Genomic DNA, 20,854 nt, shown 5'->3' with positions numbered 1-20,854 from the left:
TTTCAGTTTGCATTTTCCATGCTAACAGGCAGGTGGACAACTGTAGTCTATGAAGGGTTTAAAAAACAAGTACAATCGGTAAATTTTGATTTTGATAACCAGATGTCATGTCCCTTTAAAAGAAAGTAAAAGTAGGAGGAGATAATAAGTTACGGGCGAGAATGCATACAAATAGAATTTAATAAATAATTTTTTTTGCTCTAGTTTAAAGACTGAAAGAACTGCAAACAAGATGGGGGGATTACTGGCTCCTATTTCCACCAAACAGAGTCATTATGAAAATGAGGTAATACAAAATCAGACTGTAGACTTTTTTTTTTTCTTTTATAAAAAAGGTATAAAAAATCTTGCACCTTGATGTTTCAAAAAATACCCCTTCGTAATATATCTTGCGACTTTGGCCAGAGCGAGCAGCTGATTTTTGCCTACTTTCCCTGTGAAGGTCCAGTCTATGAGACTTATTATCGAATAGCTCAAACCGAAGTCACGTGATCTGCATTTTCCTGAATTTCTATGCATTCGATCTCCTCTCTCTCCTTCCTTTTCGCTCTTTTCTTTTTCTTGTGACGCTTTTTGGAAGGAGGGAAAAAGGTTAAGAAAACAGGCAAAATGACGAAACAGTGCAGTAGCGTGCAACTACCAGTCAGCAGCAAGCATTTGAACAGTGTGGAGGTCAAGTTCGAAGGCACAAACAAAAGGGGTACCAGCCCGATGAGAAACGTTACAACATTCTGGATTATAGCTGTGCCATGCTCCTTGAGTGAATCTTGTATGCATAGAGTTCTTGTGTGCTCAGTGGCTAAGACGAATGTGTATAGCAGAGGGGAACAGTGATCTATGGCAAAATTCAAAGAGTACATAAGGCACAGGATGGATACGCAATCCATGTCAACTTTCCATAACGTCATTAGGCCCAACACCCCCAACTCAATCGATGTGACAGTAATGATCAGCCAAAAGTTCCCCAAAGGGTGAATAACCAAGAAGAAGGTCAAAATCAACACCAGCAAGACACTAAAACCAGAGATCAGAACGGGCATAGTAACGGCCAAGCCATAGTGGTCCATAAAAACAAAGGTGGGATTGAACACAATAAACTTTATGCTTTGTATCAAGGAAAGAGGCCTCAACTTTTCAAGCAGCTCAACCACCTCTCGTTGGGTGTTTTCACTCGTCTTGGCCACCAGATACATTCGAGAAGCGATTATGTTCGATTCTTCTCCTGACCGGGATATGATGATGTCATTCTTGAAATGCTGAAATTCAGGTTTTTTCAGAAACCCATTCTGGAGGGCATTGATGAATTCAGTTTTGTTAGATGCAGAAATATTGCCAACTTTTAAAAACAGATAAAATTGTTCGATCCAAGACTCCGTATTAAATCCGTAACTTAAAGTCTTTAAGTCTTCCTGAACGGTCGAATTCCAATATTCGAGAGGTTCATAAATATAGAATCCGATCACGGGACTATAGTTGCTAAAATACTTTTGCTGTATAAATGCATAAGAAACACTTGGAGAGTCACTTGCTAAAAGATTTATAATGTTTGACCCACCGGTGATTTGGAGGCAGCCCATGAATGAAAAGGATGCATAGATGAGGTATAGTATGACCACAAAGGGCTTGACATAGGTATTTGTGATCCATTCATTGTAATGTTCTCGAAGGAAATGTTGAATAAAATGGTTCTCGTAAGGGTCTGGTTCATGGTGGGAGGAATGTTGATGGCCATCGCTCATCATGGTCTGAAACCATATTGGTTGTCTATCCAAATACTCCTCGGAAGGGATTTTACAACAAAAAATACTGTGGTAACGATTTTGCTCCAGTTGGCCAGCAAAGACTAGACATGAGCCATAGAAGGAAAAGACGTAGAAGTAGTTTAGGACAATGGTGATGCACATGTTTTGACAAAATATCTTGACCGCTTCTATATTTGTAAAAGGGCTTGCTCCCATTCCGAACGTGATGATGTAGAGAGAGCTGGTCATTGTGTATGAGACCATTACATCGGAGTAAGCATCTGCCACTCTGTCTTTAAAGGGCAAAGTTTCTCTGGTTCTTCTCCATCCAGATAGAAGTTCAAAAACTCCTTTAGTCCCATGACCTAAAAATATGAAAAGAAAAAACTTTTACACAAAGTTACTCAAAGAACTTCTGATCTCAAATGTTATACCACAATTAGTTAACATTGCAAGTCAATCACAATTTTGAGGTCCATCCCTTCTTCACCCATTTAAAGACCATCCAGTTAAATGCAGTGTACTAGTGATGAGCGAATAGTGAGATATTTGAATATTCGATATTTGTACGAATATCCTGCGAATATTTGATCGAATATTCAATCCCATTAATCCCTATGTGAACTAGTATTCGATTAGTGAAAAACATCTATTTGACCATTTGGATGGTAAAACCGGAAGCTGGGGGATTTGAACGCTTATCGAATATTTGTCGAATATTCGCGGGATATTCGTACGAATATCGAATATTCGAATATCTCACTATTCGATCGAATATCTATTCGATCGAACAGTATTCGCTCATCACTACAGTGTACTAAATCTGATGACACTAGTAAGACAACAGGTCATGTGGCCTACACGTTATCCCCCGCTGGGCTGCTGCAGCTCTTGTTTGGCACCTTTCAGTCGTCTGTTCTACCTGTCTCTGTGTTGAGAATTAGGGGCAGTAACTTCACAATGAGTCTATTACTGGCTGGGATAGGACTCCACTTTGGTAAGTGAATGACTAATCAGGCAGGTCCTGCTCTGAGCTCTTGTTTCAGTAGCAGGGAGAAGAGATGTGTGGAGTGGGATCAGTAGGAGCCAAACCGAAACTGCAGTGGGACCAGGGGTAGGTAAGTATATTTTTTTCCTTGTTTTTTTTCCAGCCCCAGCAATCTATATTTTTTTGTCACACTGGTATACCATTTTAAGGAGGCCTGCTTTAAATTCTAAGGTATTTTTTGTACAAGGGATCTAACCAGAGGCTTGGATGTTTTTTATGGGTCTAGTCAGGGGTTTCAAGTAAATTTTGGGTCTCCTCTAAGATCACAAACAATATTAGTCTAGGGCTTGTGTTAGTTTAAGATTCTATAGACTTTGCATGAACCTGTATACCACTTGTGGAAAATGGTGGAAAAGTTTTCTTTGGTACTGGTGTCCCCCAGAAGAACATAGAAACATTGCTACGTTAATTAAAACCACAACAACTGGACAGCGAGTCCTAGAAAACAAGGACCAGCAATGATTCTAAAGTTGTACCCTCTGAGAAAAATAGGACACTTTAGTATTTATGACAAGATAAAAAATTTTGACAATGAGCGCAATATTAGGCAATCCTAGGTATATAATGGTAGTATGTTATATCATGCAATGAAAAAGGAATGAATTGGGTTGGTTACCTGATTATCCTTCTCACACTTTAGTATTTAACTGACACTAACTAGATATTAGCCAACTTTTCGAATGATCAGCATTTAAACCCACTGCCTTCTTTAAGCAGTGGGACTCAAATGACAATCATTTGTGTTTGAGAGCACCCAAATTTTCAGCAAGTTTGCTAATACTAACACTTTCAAAATTAGGATACTTGGTCGCGAGAGTAGATCTCCATGGTCAACCAACTAGTACCTGTAGGAAAGTCTTAGTCCGAGTCATAGCCACACTTTCCTTCAGCTGAGGCAAAGATTTAAGTGAAGCTCTATGGCTTGGCATTTCCCTGGCGAAAAAGACCTGGCTAGCTACAACCAGGTCATGATCATTGGTACATCATTTTTACCATTATGGGCACTATAGCTAGCCATAGGCAAAGAGTAGCTGTAGACCAAACACTTGTTGGGCCAAGACCTTTCTCTCCTAATCCCTTCATACACATACCCTTTCTCTGAGAGTCGGGGGCCCTCCTAAATGGTCCTGCCAACAAAAGTCTAATATTTATGGGACCTTTATGGATTTGTTCACCAGATCTAGACCTGGACTTGGAGAGGGAGCAAATATCCACAGCTTCTAAGGCTAATAGAGATAGAAAAGTAGTAAAATGGCTTCCCTCATCACCTTAATATGCTTTAGGGTGATGAGGGAAGCCATTTCACAAATTTTCTAGCATCTTCAGGCTTCTCAGAGTCTTAGCTGAGTTTTTACAAAAAAAAGTCATATCGTATTTTCAGTTTAATACAATGTATAAAACTTCATTATATTATTCTTCCCAAAGTTTTAATATATTCTGCTACTGGGTGGGCCAAACTCACACAACATGAAGGTCAACGCATATTAAATGTTAATGTCAAGCAACTACTAACTAAAACCCATTATATTTTGGTAAAGGTCATAGAATCAGCACAATACCAATGACGCTTCCATCTCCACCTCCATCCCTGGTTCGGGGGAAATCAAGTCAAACTCCATAAATAAGGGATGAAGGTGAGATATTGTAATTGGTAGTGCTACGAGCTGGAACTATGCAAACTCTTGAATATTTTATGCTCTAAGAAATGACAAGGTGTCATTCTTTCTCAACACTTCGATAAAGCAATCCATCAAGTTGACGGAGCACTGAGTGAACCAACAGAAAGTTTGCATAGTCTAACGAAAAGACTTAATAAAATAAAATTGGATCAATTGAGTGTTACAACTTTAGAAAAGTTTTGAGTTTATAGATCACAGGTTTTTTTTGTATCACACATATATAAAAAGATGGGGAAGGGCTAAACGTGACTCAACAAGGGCCCCTAACATCTGGTGCTGGGTGACCACACTAAAGGAAGAGTGACACACCTACTGTTACTCCAAATCCTTCTCTTTACAGTTCTCTATATACCCTTTTATATCTTTGTATGCGCCCCCCACCCATTGGTTTCAAAAATAGCACCTTAATCTCTGAGTTCCATTGTCAGTTTTAAGTAAATGTCATCATACACCACTCAAAGGACAGGTGTGGTGCTGTTTTGGTGCTGTAAGCAGCCTTGAATTTTTATTTTTTTTTAAAATCCTGGCTATCCCTTTAAAAGGGTATTCTAAACTCAAAAAGTTATAAGGTCCTATAGATAGAGGATAACAAGCTGATCAGTGTGTGTGTGTGGGGGGGTCTGATTTCTGTGACACCCCCCCACCCTTCTGATCATGATAATGGAAGAAAACTGCCCCCCCTGAACAAATAGCGTGGACTATGTATGTGTGTGGCCAACACTCCATTCCTTCTCTGTGGGATTTAGGCGGTCAGCATTTTCATGATAGGTGGAGGTTCCAGTGACCGGACTTCCACCAATCTGCTTTTTTTCTCCTGTGGATAGGGGTAACATTTCAGGTTGGAAATACCCCTTTAAGAGCATATCATATGGATATCTGGTGCATATTTGGGTACTGTAGACAGTCTGTGTATACCGCCAGCTGTGTATACCATTATTTTCACGACACTATATTGTGGCATGAGCATATAGGGGGTTACACTTGTCCAGAGCCCTATGTTCTGCAAAACTGACCCTACTCGATAGGCAGGACTGATCTCTTTGAACAACAACTGATCTCCTGCCAGGGACGGTGGAGAAACCAATGTCAGGTAATTGATTCTTTCTCATTTATTTTGAGTTTGAAGCCAATTAATATTTCGTTTTGAAAAAAAAATACTTTATACAGTCTCAGTATTTTGGTCACTGTTGTCGAAGATCGATAAAACATATTGGGGCAGATTTACCAGGACCAACATTTTATACTCTGGTCTTTAATCGATGTGTGTTGTCGAACCCTCTTAATATATTTGCCACTTCTTGGTCTTTTGACGCATCCTGATCGGGTTGAGTTTTGGGTGCTCAGACCCTCACAGCTCCCTAGAATGAGCAAGGAGAAGATGAACGCACCCAGACCCTAACTGATATACTTCTAAAATTGTTGGCACTTTGCAAGTGGAACAAAAAGTTGCACATTGTGGAATATGTATGCTATAATTTTGCATGCAAAAAAAAGAAAAAAAAATCACAAATGGATTAATAGATTTCTCTTATAAAACTTTGTGTACTAACATTACAATCCATGCTTTGTACAGTATATATGTTAATCTGGCTGCCTGTTTCATCACAGCCCCACTGGAACTACCCGCTTAGCCAGTTGGTGACTGCAGCGGTGTCCCACCTCAGTCACTGATTGGTTGAGTGGACATTGGTTGCCGTGACATCACTGGACCAGGTGCTTCAGGAGCTTGGCAGCGGACCATGAGCGGTGAAGCTGCACTTCTGGGGCATGAGGATGGGTAAATATATCGTTTTTATTAAGTTCTCCAGCCCCCCCTGTATTTTTCAACTTTGCCTAAAGTACCCTTTTAAGTTGCTGTGAAAATTTGGAAATCTTATAATACGAACCACAAAATATATTCAGAGATAGGATAAGAGTGAACACTTTTCTCATGTTACAAGTAGTATAAGGTTGATAGCACTGTTTGTAATAGAATTGGGGGGATTTATAAAGACCGACGCACTCGTACTAGGCCCTGCCCCCTTTCCCCGGCCGTATTAACTAAGAGGCAAACGCCGTACGGGCGCCTGAACCTTCCCACCTTGCTGCGCCCCCCTGAGCTTCCCCTGCCTGCCCATCGGGCGAGCAGGGTATACACACTCTGCACTTCTCCCTGGTGCATGCCTTGGACGGGACTTTCATAAATATCCCTTTATATGTTCAAGCAGGATGCGTTAATTATGCCTTTTAGCCACAACTTTCGCAATTTCGGGAAGACCAAATAATGGCAAAAATAACGCTATTTTACTGCAATTGCTTAATTCGTGGTAAAACTGTGTCAAAATTGTGTGAAAAAAAAAACGTATAATTACTACTAATTAATCACCACGGGGGAGATTTATCAAACATTGCGTAAAGTGAAACTGCCTCAGTTGCCCCTAGCAACCAATCAGATTCCACCTTTCATTCCTCACAGACTCTTTTGAAAATGAAAGGTGGAATGTGATTGGTTGCTAGGGGCAACTGAGCCAGTTTCACTTTACACCATGTTTGATAAATCTCCCCCCATGTGTGAACACAGCCATAGGGCTAACAATCAGCCAACAAATCAGGCAATTTCGACAAATAATGGCTCAACGTATGCAGATCTCCCTGTGCAATAGGAAACGTGCTGCTTATCCAATGAAGGCTCTGTAAACAATTGACAATCACCAAGAACGCATTATCAAAAAGTTCATGAAAACAAAAACTTCACGAAATATTACAATGTTTTTGTACTTTGCCCTTTTCCAAAAAATGGATTACAGCCCGGAGAATCTGACTCCCATCACCCCTAGTAAGCAGCTATATAATTTCCTAGAAAAGCTTCTGGATAGATACGAAGGTCATTCAGACTAATGGCCCTGGTCAATGGGGAATGGCTTTCTAAATGGAAGGCATTTGTAGTACAATTACATAACGGAGGACATTTCCGTGTAGATGCTGGTTAACCGGCTGCACGTTGTCCAATGACTTTTTCCACATTAATATTGGATAAATTGTATAATTTTCTCCGTTCATTTGCTGGAAATAAAGCCCAGGCCGCCTCATTTTCCGTTCTTTGCTCCTTTCCATTTCCATTACTACCTTGAAAATTGACTTTACACCTCAGAGGAAGATAAAGGCTGCTTCTACATAACTATGCCAGGAATTCTAATGAGTGAATTGATTATATGGGAAAGAAATACTACTTCACTTCCAATTTTTTTTTTAAATTGGTCAAATTAATAAGGGAATTGTGAAAGCTGCATGAAAAGTCTGAAGGAGGTGTAAACGTAAAAATAAACGTAAAGGGGTTTTCCGAGATGACCATCAATGTCTTATCAGTGGGGTTCAACTCCAGGCTTCCTTACTGATTTGATGAATCAAAAGCACAGCGCCACACATATGGTTGTGGTTGAGCCTGGTACTGTAGCTTACAGTAGCTCAGTTCCATTGAAATGAACCTGGCACAGCCATAACCTTCACAATGTACTTGGGATTATCCAAGACTAAAAAAAAATTTAACAAAAACAGCACCACTCTTGTCCTCAGATTGTGTGTAGTCTTGCAGGGAAAGGAACTAACATGAAATACTACACACAACCTCAGGATAGGTGTGACAGCTTTGTTTTACCAATCTGTTTTAAACAGCACGTCATAAACAGCATGACCTGAAACCTATATACAGAACAGTTGGGTAAGTTTATAAGCCAGACTAATGCTACGTTTACACGAAACGATAATTCGCCCGATCGTACGATTAACGATGTTGAAGTAACGATGTGTTTTTCATAACGATCAGCGTTTAGACGGAACGATATATCGTACGGAAAACTCGTTTTGCGATCGCTTAAGCCTTTCTCACACATTGATTAAATCGGCAAACGACTGTTCACACGGAACGATCTGCGAATTTTTTGCGAACGATCAACGACGATTTGAGAAGTTGTTGAAAGATCAAAATGAACGATTTCTTGCTCGTTTGATCATTCGCTGCGTTTACAATTCGATTGTTATCGTGCGAATTTGCACGATAATCGTTCCGTGTAAACGCAGCATAAATCCTAGTCCACTGTTCTTGGGAAGGATATGATTTATCCATTTTCCCTGTAGCCCCAATGTCCCTGGGGAAGCCTCCCTTATTATTATTTAGCATTTAATACCTTTAGATTTTAAACCTTTCAGAATAGAATTTTTGCTTAGTTTTTGGCCTATTATAGAGGAACTGTTGCAAAAAAATTAAATAAATAAAAAATAAAGAAATCAACAGGGGATGTGATCGCAAGCAGTTTTGCAATATACCTTTTTTTCACACTTTTTATGTTTAAATGATTAGAAATCTGGCCACTTTGCATGCTGTGTAGCAGAGAATCCTGTGGGTGCTTACATTGTACGGTCAGCTCTCCTTTCACACAGTACCAAAACTTCTGTGACCACCCAGTGACATTATACTGACTGAACTATTGCATAACAGAGCGTATTGTCCCCTGGTAAGCTGGAGAGCTGATAATATAATTAGCAAACGTTATGCTGTATTTACACGAAGCGATAATTCGCCCAATCGATTGTTTAACGATTTTGAAACAACGATTTGGTTTTTAGAACGATCAGCGTTTAGACAAACAAATCGTTAGAAAAATCGTAAGAATATTCGTAAGAAAAATCGTTATTGCGATCGTTTTTAAGATTGCTTAAGCCCATCTTTTATATAGGGTGATTCTTTGAAAGACTGTTTACATGAAGCGATGTGCGAATTTTTAGCGAACGATAAACGACGATTTGAGAACACATTGAAAGATCAAAATGAACGATTTTTCGTTCGTCGCTTGATCGTGTGCTGTGTTTACATAAAACGATTATCGCTCAAATGAGATCGTTATTGCGAAAATTCGAACGATAATCGTTCCGTGTAAACGCAGCATAGATAATAGAATTAGCTAATTGAATGAGTTAATGCTGCGTTTACACGTAACGATTATTGGCCCGATCGTACGATTAGCGATGTCGGATTTACGATTTTTTTTTTATAACGATCAGCGTTTAGACGGTACGATATATCGTACGAAAATTCGCACTGCGATCGTTTTGCGATCGTTTAAGCCTATCTCACACATTAGTTAAATCGGCGAACGACTGTTCACACGGAACGATTTGCGAATTTTTTGCGTACGATGAACGACGATTTGCTGACCTGATGAAAGATCACGATGTACGATTTATCGTGCGTCGTTCGATCGTTCGCTGCGTTTACACGTACGATTAGCGTTCCAATTCGACCGTTATCGCGCAAATTCGCACGATAATCGTTACGTGTAAACGCAGCATAACTGCTCTCAGTTGATCTACAACCTGCATGACGAACAGCTGTCTTTCTTTACATGATTGGGCAAAGGACTCTGATTTCCTGTGTTTGGTCTGTTTTTTTATTGAACATCGAAGACCAAATATTAGCAGGGAGGAGCATGGGGTGCAGTTTAGCCATATGTATAACACTGATTTAAACATGGAAAACTTACAAAAATTTAAAAATAAATCGAATATATCGCACAACTGCTTGTTATCACAACCCCTGTTTATTTATTTATTTTTTAAATATTGCAACAGGTACATTTTAAATGTCTAGTCATGTCCTAAGGCTTCTTATAGAAGTGAAACACTGACATGAAGGGAAGTTACCTCCATAAGATCCCTGATTACATAGGGTATTGTGCACCAATGGACAAGGGTTTTTTGAACCATCAAAACGAGGCGATCAGTGGATTAATAAGTGTTTGCTCATTCGCTTGCCTATTACCCAGGGTTATATTGGTATAATTCCCCTATGTAATAGAATCCTAAAGCATACGTACCAAAGGAAAGCAGTACAACTGTAACAGACAGTGAGTGTGAACTGCTCAACAGGTTCAGCAGATGCAGAGTCTACGTGTCCTCTAGGTCTTTGCCCTCTATCCTGCTCCAGGGTGTGGAAGCTGGACTTCTGCAGCCAGAGGGCACCAGGTCGCTCCACATGTGTGATCCCGGTGTAAGCAGCGGCTAATCTCAAGAACCAGACAGAGTTGTGAGTATACAGGGTCAGGAAGGTTAAAGAGGTTATACAGCGTAACAAAACCATGGCCACTTTTGCCACGCTATTGTCTCCAGGTCAGGTGTGGTTTACAATTAAAGGACAACTCCCATGAAAGTGGGGGAACTGGCCCCCTTCCCCCACTATCGGACCCCCGACCCCCCCCCCCCCCCCCCCCGGAAGTTAAAGAAATTATACATTACCTATTACGGTCGTCACCGTCCTCTTCTCCCGGGTGCCATCTTCAGACGACGTCAGAGCCGGGGGCCGTCCGGGTCTTCTTCCTTCTCGGCGTCTTCATGGAAAGTGAATGGGAGAGAAAAGGCTGCTGGTGCACATGCGCACCAGCAGCCTTTTCATTGGCTGGATTGCATCACATGGCTTCCAGCTTGCTAAGCCCTGATTGGCTGAGCTTGCTGGAAGCCATGTGATGCGCTCCAGCCAATGAAAAGGCTGCCGGTGCACAAGCAAGAAGTGAGAGACATCGCTGGACGGCGGACGGCGGTGACGGAGAGGCGGACGGCGGGCAAATCGGAGGGATGGTGAGTATGGTGTCTGTATGTGTCTGTGTTTTTTTATGGGGGGGGGGGACCCGCGGGAGTTGTCCTTTAAGCTCCATTCAGGGAACAGGAGCGGGGGAAAAGTGGCCATGTTTTTGTAGCATTAGATAATCCCTTTAAGATTGCTTGCTGTTGGTGCGTGTAATAGCACAGCCAGCGAGTGGGGAAAAAGGAGCAAGCGAGCGTTGTCTTGACTGGTCGGCGCTCGCTTTCTCCTGGAGATCGCCTTGTGTAATAGGGGCTTACATAGCATTTCTCTCACTACTCATCATTTCAGCTCCTCTTCCCTTCACTTCACTTCATAAAGTCGTGAGATGCCATCACTTAACACGATAGAAATACAAGATAGGAATACCCCCTGAAGAATTTTTTTAAGCATTTAATACTGATTAGGATAGGACATCAATATCTGATCTATGAAAAAATAAACTCCGGCTTCCCCCCCCCCCCCGCCCCCGTCCAATAATTAGCTAAATGAACCTGTATACCCGGGCACTACACTGTACACTGTATTACTCAGAGCAGCTCAATCACATTCAAGTGAACCTGGCACAGCCATAGCTGTATCCTTGGCAATGTGCCTGGGTAACTTCAATTATCTGACTGGCAGAGAGGCTGGGAGATGTACCCTCACCTTCAGATATTAATGGTTATATTAAAGGATACACCATCAATAGCACAGTACAGGAGAACCCATAAGTCTTTTAATCATTCGTACATAGATCCATTCACATATCCCAAGGAGAATAATGGCCCATTAATCATTTTGCATTCTATGCAGTGGTTTAGTTTAGGGTCATCCAGTGCAATAATACTATATCACCCATGAGCGTCGTATTTCGGTGTTGGACTGACACCTTTATCAAGCTCCTCCAAAGTCCTGGGGCAGGACCGAAACACGTGGCTCATTTTTAGGCCTAGTGTAAATAAACACCCAAGAAAGACACTTGTGAGATCCTTGGAGTTATATATGTTATATATATGGTCTAATGGTCAATTCCAAAATCCCCAGTTATGGTGAGTGGGGACAATGGCCTCTCTGATAAGGCACCAAATTCTAAGTCGAAGTACCATACTGTACCAAGTACCAAAATTGACGATTGTGAACAGTGCTGCCCGATAGTCATTGTCCATAAAACTACAGAGACATGTAAACAAGAGCGTCAGCAACACCAATTGTGTAAATTCAAATCAAACCACAACATTACATAAGACCATAATGACACCCCTTCTGTCAAACACAGACACACTGCTCCCATGGCCCTCCTCCTCTCTCTCACTGATTGCTCTTTTCGGTCCTCCATTACCTCCGATTTGTCACAATGCCCACAACCCAACCATGGTCACCGTGCCACATCCCTTGCAAGCTGGTCACCTTTACACTCCTCTATCATGGCTGGTCACCAAGCCCCCTCAAGTGGTTACTCTCCCCCCCCCCCCCAATCCCAGACTGGTCACCTTGCCACCCCTGATTGGTTAACCTATCATTGTCACTATCCTCCCTGCGCTCTTCTCTTTCTCACATACCTACAGCCCTGTTTCTCCTCCTCCTCTATGGTGCACTGCAGACTTGGCAGGATCTCTGTGACATTACAGTCTGCAGAAACACTGCTAAATTGCTTTCCTACTGCATTTCTGCCATGATTTGGGCAAAATCATCACAATTAAAAAGCAATTTTTGGGGCAATTTTTTTTACAGATCATGACATGGCTGCAGCATGGACTCCACACAGCAAAAAAGTGTAAGTTTTGGACAGCCATGGGCCCCGCAGGCACCTGAAACCCGGGGACAGTCCCCTAAAATAGACATATTATAATCCACCACTGGATGAACCCCCTGAGCTGCACATATGCCACATATTTTAGTCACTTAAGGGGGGGACAAGTCTGGTTTCACACTGCGTTTATGCAGTCCGTTTAACACATCCATTTCTAAATGGTTACTTTAACGTACACAAGAACATGGTCAACCATGTTTTTGTGTATCCTAAAAAAAAGGAAAAAAAATGCATAGTTTTGATCTGATATCGTTTTATAAAGAAAATCAATGGAAAAAAAGATCCAATCGAATTGCATACAGATGCATCTGTTCCCCCCCCCCCCCATAAAACGTATACGTTAAACAGACTGCAAAAACGCAGTGTGAACCCAACCTTAGACCAAAAATGGGCCACAAATCCAGTTATTCACCTAAAAATAGATGCAAAGTCCTTGATAAATCCCCCCCAGGGTCTAGATCATCAACATCCCAGTATTTTGTTGCTAAACGCCCAGTAAATTGCGTCTACTGTATCTGCATCTGTCCGGCTACAAACGCTCCGGGGGTGAACAGCAAAAACACGAGCCGGCGACTAACCCGATTACATCTTTACATTACTCGGATGTTTCCCATGTGAAATAAATAATTTATCGGAGTCGGTTAATAAGCTTCTCACTTAATTAAATCTGTTCCTGTATAGATTCCTCTGGAACGTTGCTGATAGTAATTCATCCGGCATACAAGCCTCCAGCCGCACACACTGAAATATTAACCTCATTATTCCATTATTACATGAGCATTTATTTTTGGCCTCGAAAAAATTAATCTCCCTTGAATGACTGTCCTGGAAATTTTCTCTGGAGAGTTGGGCGGCTAAAGGTCTACAGAAAACGGATCACTTTATGCTCAATTTGAGGGAAACGTCTCTATTTACTTGACAGATCCTGAGACTGTATGAGCAGCGATGGAGTCCATGGAGATATATCAACATTAGTGTATGGTGTCGTTGACTCTCCTGATTGGTTGGTTTGGACAAGGGCGGCTCATCGGAGTACCGAGCTCTAACTCAGGACCTTATATAACCTCTAGACACTCTCAGAGGACAAGAAACCTGAAAATATCTAGTAAGGTCTAGGCTGCTGAAGGTTCCGGTGTGATTCCTTCACAGCTCCGATCTCCCAGGATTCTATTTATATACTGCTTAGTATATACTTTAGGAGTGATGTCAGTAATATGCTGACTCTACCAGCAGAATAGTGAGTACAGCTCTGGAGTATAATACAGGATGTAACTCAGGATCAGTACAGGATAAGTAATGTAATGTATGTACTCAGTGACCCCACCAGCAGAATAGTGAGTGCAGCTCTGGAGTATAATACAGGATGTAACTCAGGATCAGTACAGGATAAGTAATGTAATGTATGTACACAGTGACCCCACCAGCAGAATAGTGAGTGCAGCTCTGGGGTATAATGCAAGATGTAACTAAGGATCAGTACAGGATAAGTAATGTATGTACACAGTGACCTCACCAGAAGAATAGTGAGTGCAGCTCTGGGGTATAATACAGGATGTAACATATGATCAGTACAGCATAAGTAATGTAATGTAATGATCCTCCTCTCCACCTCTTCCTCATGGACAGAGACAGCGTCGTCCTCTTGCAGCAACAGTTCGCCGCGGACCAGATATAGCAGCAGTATATAGTCCGGCCCTCCACCGCTCTGAGAGACAGTGAACTTGCCCCCTGTGTAAAACGTTTGGGGACCCCTGCTATACACTATGTGGGGGCAGCCAGGAGGCTTTACTGTATGTGGGGGCTATACATGTCAAATGCTTTCTATGATGACAGGTACACTTTAAAATCTTGAAGTGTACCTGTTGCAAAAATTTTTTTTAAAGAAATTAACAGGGGTGGTGATTACAAGCAGTTTTGCAATATATTCCTCATTTTATTTTACATTTATATGTTTATTTAAATGACACATGGCCAAACTGTGGTCCCTGCGCCCTCCATATACAGACAGTTGGTCTTTGCTTTGTTCAAAAAAAGATCAAACACAGGAAGTCCCACTACTTTGTGCGCTCACACAAGGAAAGACTTGTTCATCATGCAGGTATATCAACTGAGGACAATTAACTTAGGCTAATTATATAAACTTTTTTAATTATATTGTCAGCTCTGCAGCTTACCAGAAGACATTGCTCTCTGTTATGCAACAATTCAGTCAGTATAATGTCAGTGTGTGGTTATAGAGGTTTTGGTGCTATGTGACAGGAGAGCTGACCATACAATGTGAGCATCCCCAGGATTCTACTGAATGTGGATGCTCAGCAACTGTACACAAGCACAGTGAAGGGAGACACCTAGTGGCCATATGCATAACATTGAATTAAAGGACAACTCCGGCGGGACCCCCCCCCAAAAAAAAAAACACAGACACACACAGACACCATACTCACCATCCCTCCGGTGACGATCGCCACTCCATTCGCCCGCCGTCCGCCTCACCGTCACCTGCGTCCGCCGTCCAGCGATGTCTCCTTCTTCCGGGTCCATGAGAGAGAAAAGGCTGCCAGCGCGCTTGCGCACCGGCAGCCTTTTCATTGGCTGGAGCGCATCACATGGCTTCCAGCAAGCTCAGCCAATCAGGGCTGAGCAAGCTGGAAGCCATGTGATGCGCTCCAGCCAATGAAAAGGCTGCTGGTGCGCATGTGCACCAGCAGCCTTTTCTCTCCCATTCACTCTCAATGAAGACGCCGAGGAGGAAGAAGACCCGGACCGCCCCCAGCTCTGACATCACCCGACACCAGAGAAGAGGACCGTGACGACCGTAATAGGTAATGTATATATTCTTTAACTTCCGGGGTGGGGGGGTCGGGGGTCGGAAAGTGGGGGAAGGGGGCCAGACCGGGTATTTAACCACATTACAAAGTTATATAACTTTGTAATGTGTGTTAAATAAGCCAAAAAAAAATTTCGCCGGAGTTGTCCTTTAAACATAGAAAAATTTTAAGAGAATATATTACAAAACTGTTTGCGATCACGCCTGTTGATTTCTTAAAAAAAATAATGTAATAAATAATGTAATGTACTAAGCAACTCAATGTTTCATATAGAATAAGTTTTATGCATGTTATATCTGTTATATCTTTCTCTGTATTGTACTGTTTTATAGAGAGTACATGACCTTCTGGGCCCATCCTTTCCTATACCTATGCTTTAGAATGTATAATCCTATGTAGAATTTAACCTTCATTTACCCTATGAAGTTGTCTTACCTAATTTACGTAAATAAATGCAATAATAATTCCTTAGGGATCAGTAATATGGTAATAAACTGCACCTTCCCGGACTCCAGGCTAAGGAACCTGGCATATATCATCTACACCTTCTTTATTGGTCACGTGTCATTTCCGCTACAGTTTATTTTTAGCGTTTCCTGAAGGCAAATCTGCGATTTACGTGAACGCCAAAAGAAAAGCCAATTTAATTAGAGAAGTGTGATCCGTGCCCCCCCACCCCAGCTGAGAGCTAAATAATGTATCTGTACATTACTCAAGTCTTATCAATACCGGAGTCAGATGGTGAGCCTGGCAGAACCGCAGCCAATTACAGTGAAATGCTTATGAGGAGAGATTTATATCTATGGGAGACGCTGTCTTAAACAGAAAACCAATATCTGATGTATACTGCTAAAGACGGAAACGCGTGGAATTAAAACAGTGACCTGAAATAAATGAAGCGAGCGCAAGATACTCTCTATAGTGTCATGTGATCAGGGTCGGACTGGCCTGCCGGCAATTCCTTCAATGGGTGGTAAATAGAGCTGGATGAGCGAAACTGCAGTAAAGGCCTCCCATTGAAAAGAGATAGCAGGCTGGATTCGTCGCAGAATCCGCGGTCGGAGGTTCAGAGCGGAATCTCTGTGCCGATTCTGTAGAGAGAATAGGCCCTTAGTTTGAGTTTGTGAAACCCCGAATGCTCGGCACTTGACTTCAGGTGGCTGGAGAAGATGAATGCAGTCCATCTTCTCCAGCCTCAGGGAGTCAAATGCTGAGCTTTCTGAGCCACTGCTTACGGCTGAACACTCATGTGCATGGGGAAGCTGGAAGAAGGAACTGTTGGCTGAATGAGCACTTGCCTGACAGCTGTTAAGGTGGCCAAAATGATAAGATTATTTAGCTGTCAGATATCTTGATCAGTCAACCCATAAATGAATACTTGTGACCCCCTGGTGAAGTTTATCTCTCTGAGGACAAAAGAAAGTTCTTACATTCTTTTATTCCATCAAGAAGAAAGTTGGGAGCCCCCATACATTAGGAATCAGGCCTGTCCTACTGAATTTGGTGGGTTTGGCCAACACATATCTACTCTATATGGGGGTCTTAAAGAGGTTATCCAGCGCTACAAAAACATGGCCACTTTTCCCCCTCTCTTGTCTCCAGATTGGGTGGGGTTTGAAACTCAGTTCTATTTAAGTACCTAATGTCGTTGAAGATTCAAAGATTCTACTATAATCTTTGGGGTCTAGTAATTTACCAGCATAGAGTGGGCTTCAGTCAATGCTTTATGGCAACCAGAGTGGATCTCATTCAGAATCAATAGAGACTAATTGCAAAACTCAGAATGGCCCCCCCTAGAATAAGCTGGTCAGTGGGAGCTCCTTTGCATCGGGAGTCCTATATGGAGGTACATTGCCGGCCTCTTATCTGATGCTATTTGCTTTATATTCCACATGCCGTCTCACCATCTCACCGCATTTACTTAGCCCATAACCACAAACCTCCTGCAGGTTTAAAATGCAATTTATGCTTTTGTGGATGTAACTTATATTTACTCCGAATTGTAACATTTTTTTTCTCTGTGTCTTTATTATATCACCAGAGGGACTCCGAAGAGATTCAGCCAAGTAGAAAATTATATAAAACCTTTTAGTTTTCCCTCCGTCCTCTATCTCGCTAAAACACGAATATTCTATTGATTTGGCAATCTGTCTTCTGTCATAATCGCAATATCAATTTCTGGAGACTTTTTTTTTCCGCTGCGGGCAACAAGAAACTTTGTTGTAAACCAGTTGGCGAAATAAATATTTGTCTTCTGCTTGAAATATGAGTTGGGTTGTGGAAAGTATCATTTATTGCTTACATGATCATTAGAAAGCTGCTGTTTAACTATCATAAAAATAATTATGATATATTATGGTGAGTGTCTGCTGGAATAATCTACAATAGGGGCACTATACAGGGGCAATCAACTATAGGGGGACTACACAGGGGGTCATCTACTATAGGGGGACTACACAGGGGGCCATATATTATATAGGAGCGCACAGAGAGGCATCATACTATATGGGGGCACAAAGGAGGCCTGATAAAGTATAGGGGTACAGAGTTGGGCCTACCCATTATATGAGAGTACACATGGCCCAATACGGATGTGGAGTTTGTGAAGAGTATGAGGTAGGGAGTCTAATAATAAGGAGTCTAAAATGTTAGTCTGGCAGATCCTGCAGATAAGTCATGGCTGGGAGAAGTCCACCAGCTGGATGGAGAATAAAAAGGAAATTAAGTGACTCTAATTAGAGAAGATGCCCCCTTAGATTCTCTCAAAGAAGATGTCCCCTGTGATTCATTCAGAGAAGACATCCCCTGTGGTTTAGTCAGAGAAGACGTTCCCTGTGAGTGACTGGATGTAACTGCAGTGTTACCACAATTGCAGACCCTGTGTAGAGCTGGGATCTACCTACTATATGGTCTCCGTATGAGGTGATATTGGTCTTTGTACAGTGGATTTTATTCAGTAGTGGCATTAGTATGTGGTGGTATTATTTGCCCCTTGTAAACTGGTACCATTGGTATAATTGGTCATAGTATACTGGATTTGGTCAGTAACAGTTTGGTTGTAATAGTGGTGGTTATAGTATTAGCCCCTTTTATACTGGTATTTTTGGTAGTATCGGCCTCAGTTGACTGTATTTGGTCAGTAACAGTATGGTGGCAACATGTATGGTGGTATTTACCTTTTGTATACTATAAAGCAATAGGTATGTTGGCAAACCGTTTTATCCTGTATGTGGCATTAAAATGTTTTATTTAAACATATTGTCGTGTGTTGAACCTCTTATTGAGCAAGATGCAAAAGTAACTGTCACTAATTGGAAAGATTCTGGCTTGGCATAGTCTCCATTCATAAGACAGTAGTCATCTATTCCCTTCCTGCATTTCTGACCACAACAGTGCAGCATACAGTGCTATTCACAAACCTATCAAAACACTATTTTGCTACTGTACAGAAAAGCTAATGGAATCATGTTGGACCCCATTAAGGTTTATGTGGAAAAATCTGGCGAACAATAAATCCATCTTAAAGCATCAGTACACTCACTTTAACTGTTTCACATGGATAGAATGGCACCCGCGCGGGGAAGCCCAGTTACTGCGTATGGCGCTGTTCTGTTCCTGGGTACTGGCTGGGTGTGAAGCACTGGAGGCTGGCCAACTCGCCCCAGTGGGTGGAACCCCCCATTTCTTCTATGATGCGGCTCCATTGATTCTAATGGAGCCACATCATAGAGGGACGGGGGGTTCCTTCCACTGAGGGCGGGCCAGTCGGTCGCCAGTGTTTCCCCCCCAGGCTGGTACCCGGGAACTGAATGGCGGGAAAACGGGAACTGGGCCGCGGTTAAAAAAAAACTCTGCCACACTGGCTTTCCTGCACCAGCGCTGTTCTATCCATGTGAAACGCTTAAAATTAATGTACTGGTGGTACATTCGCTTGAAGTCCTACGGTATGATTTTAGGCAAGCGATGGGGATGATGCGATTCAAACTACAATTCCCATTATGCCTAAGTTATGGCTGTCCAGGCATGATGGGAATTGAAGTCTAGCGAAAGCTGGAGGGCTGAAGGTTCCCTATCCCTGTGTTAGGCTACGTTCACATTTATCATCGACGGGTCCATTGAAAACCCGGGTGACAACCTTTTGCCTAAGCCCAAAATAGTTTTCAGCATAGTTGTCAGTTCTCTTCCTGCAAGGGGGGAACATAAAGAAATGCTTCTTCCAATATAAGGAAGCTCCATCAGAATCCTCTGTCTGCAGTTTCATCATATCTAATCTGGAGAACAGCACAGAGACACCACGCGAAACCCAAAGGACTCCTTTATAGGTCAATGGGTCTGTTGGGAGCTGATGATGTCTCTCGTTTCTCAGAGATGGCACTGAAAACCAGGACAGCAGTGTCAAGAGAAAATTAGTGTAAACATAATATGGCCTAAATGTTTTTTTATCAACCTGTTAACCATTGGGTGTTGACATCACATGATGCACCACCACTTTGTCCAACCGAAGGCTATAATCCCCCATGCTCGATCACACATATATGTATAATAAACCATTACCCATAGCAAAGAATGGTATTCCCAGCAGAGTCGAGTTATATCTTCCATCCGTTACGAAAAATATCCCTGCCGCTGTGACACTGGAGATACAAATAGTGAGTACTCCCAGGAGACCCAAGAAAGGCTTGCTACGTAGACAGTCTTTCATAGAGCTGGAAAGAGTGGCGGCCAGAAGAACCAGCATAAGACTCACCACAATCGTACTTCTAGACAACTCTATGGTTTTCTGAAAGTCTCTGAGCAAGCTGAAGGACGTTAATGAATACATCTGGATGTCCGGATGTTCTTCTTGCAGCTGGTGAATTAGTGTGCAAAATTCGTTTTCCCATTGCTCGTTGATGTGGTCTTGGGTAGAGGAGCCATAATTCTGGAGGTAGTAGGTCATTTGAATGGCTCTTGCAGACTTGACCCTTTGATCTTTGCTGTTGGGAACTTCGGCGACACCTCCCAATTGGTGTCCAATAAAACTGTGTCTTCCATTCTGCAAAACCACAAGATAAACAATGGGATTAAAAGGCAGTCCACAGCAGTAGCAAATCCTAATAACAAACCTATCATGCTTTGGAGAGTTCCTGATATGGACAGAGGTGGCAGCAGAGAG

At 42.1% G+C, this 20,854-nt stretch overlaps 1 protein-coding gene across 2 annotated transcripts in view; it reads right to left on the bottom strand.

Moving 5' to 3' along the window:
• Positions 1-473: 473 nt before the first annotated feature.
• PTCHD4 (patched domain containing 4) overlaps positions 474-20,854 on the bottom strand; it is a 98,150-nt gene continuing 77,769 nt past the window's right edge. For both annotated transcript variants that reach the window (XM_069975822.1, XM_069975824.1), the window contains exons 2-3: positions 20,254-20,734; positions 474-2,107 (exon numbers count right to left, since the gene is read on the bottom strand). In XM_069975822.1, coding sequence (XP_069831923.1) covers positions 474-2,107; positions 20,254-20,734 — 2,115 coding nt within the window. The remainder of the gene's footprint in view (positions 2,108-20,253; positions 20,735-20,854) is intronic.

This window comes from Dendropsophus ebraccatus, chromosome 6 (assembly GCF_027789765.1).
Source record: "Dendropsophus ebraccatus isolate aDenEbr1 chromosome 6, aDenEbr1.pat, whole genome shotgun sequence".
NCBI lineage: Eukaryota > Metazoa > Chordata > Amphibia > Anura > Hylidae > Dendropsophus > Dendropsophus ebraccatus.
The sequence above is the reverse complement of the archived record's forward strand: the minus strand, read 5'-3'. Positions and strand labels throughout refer to the sequence as shown.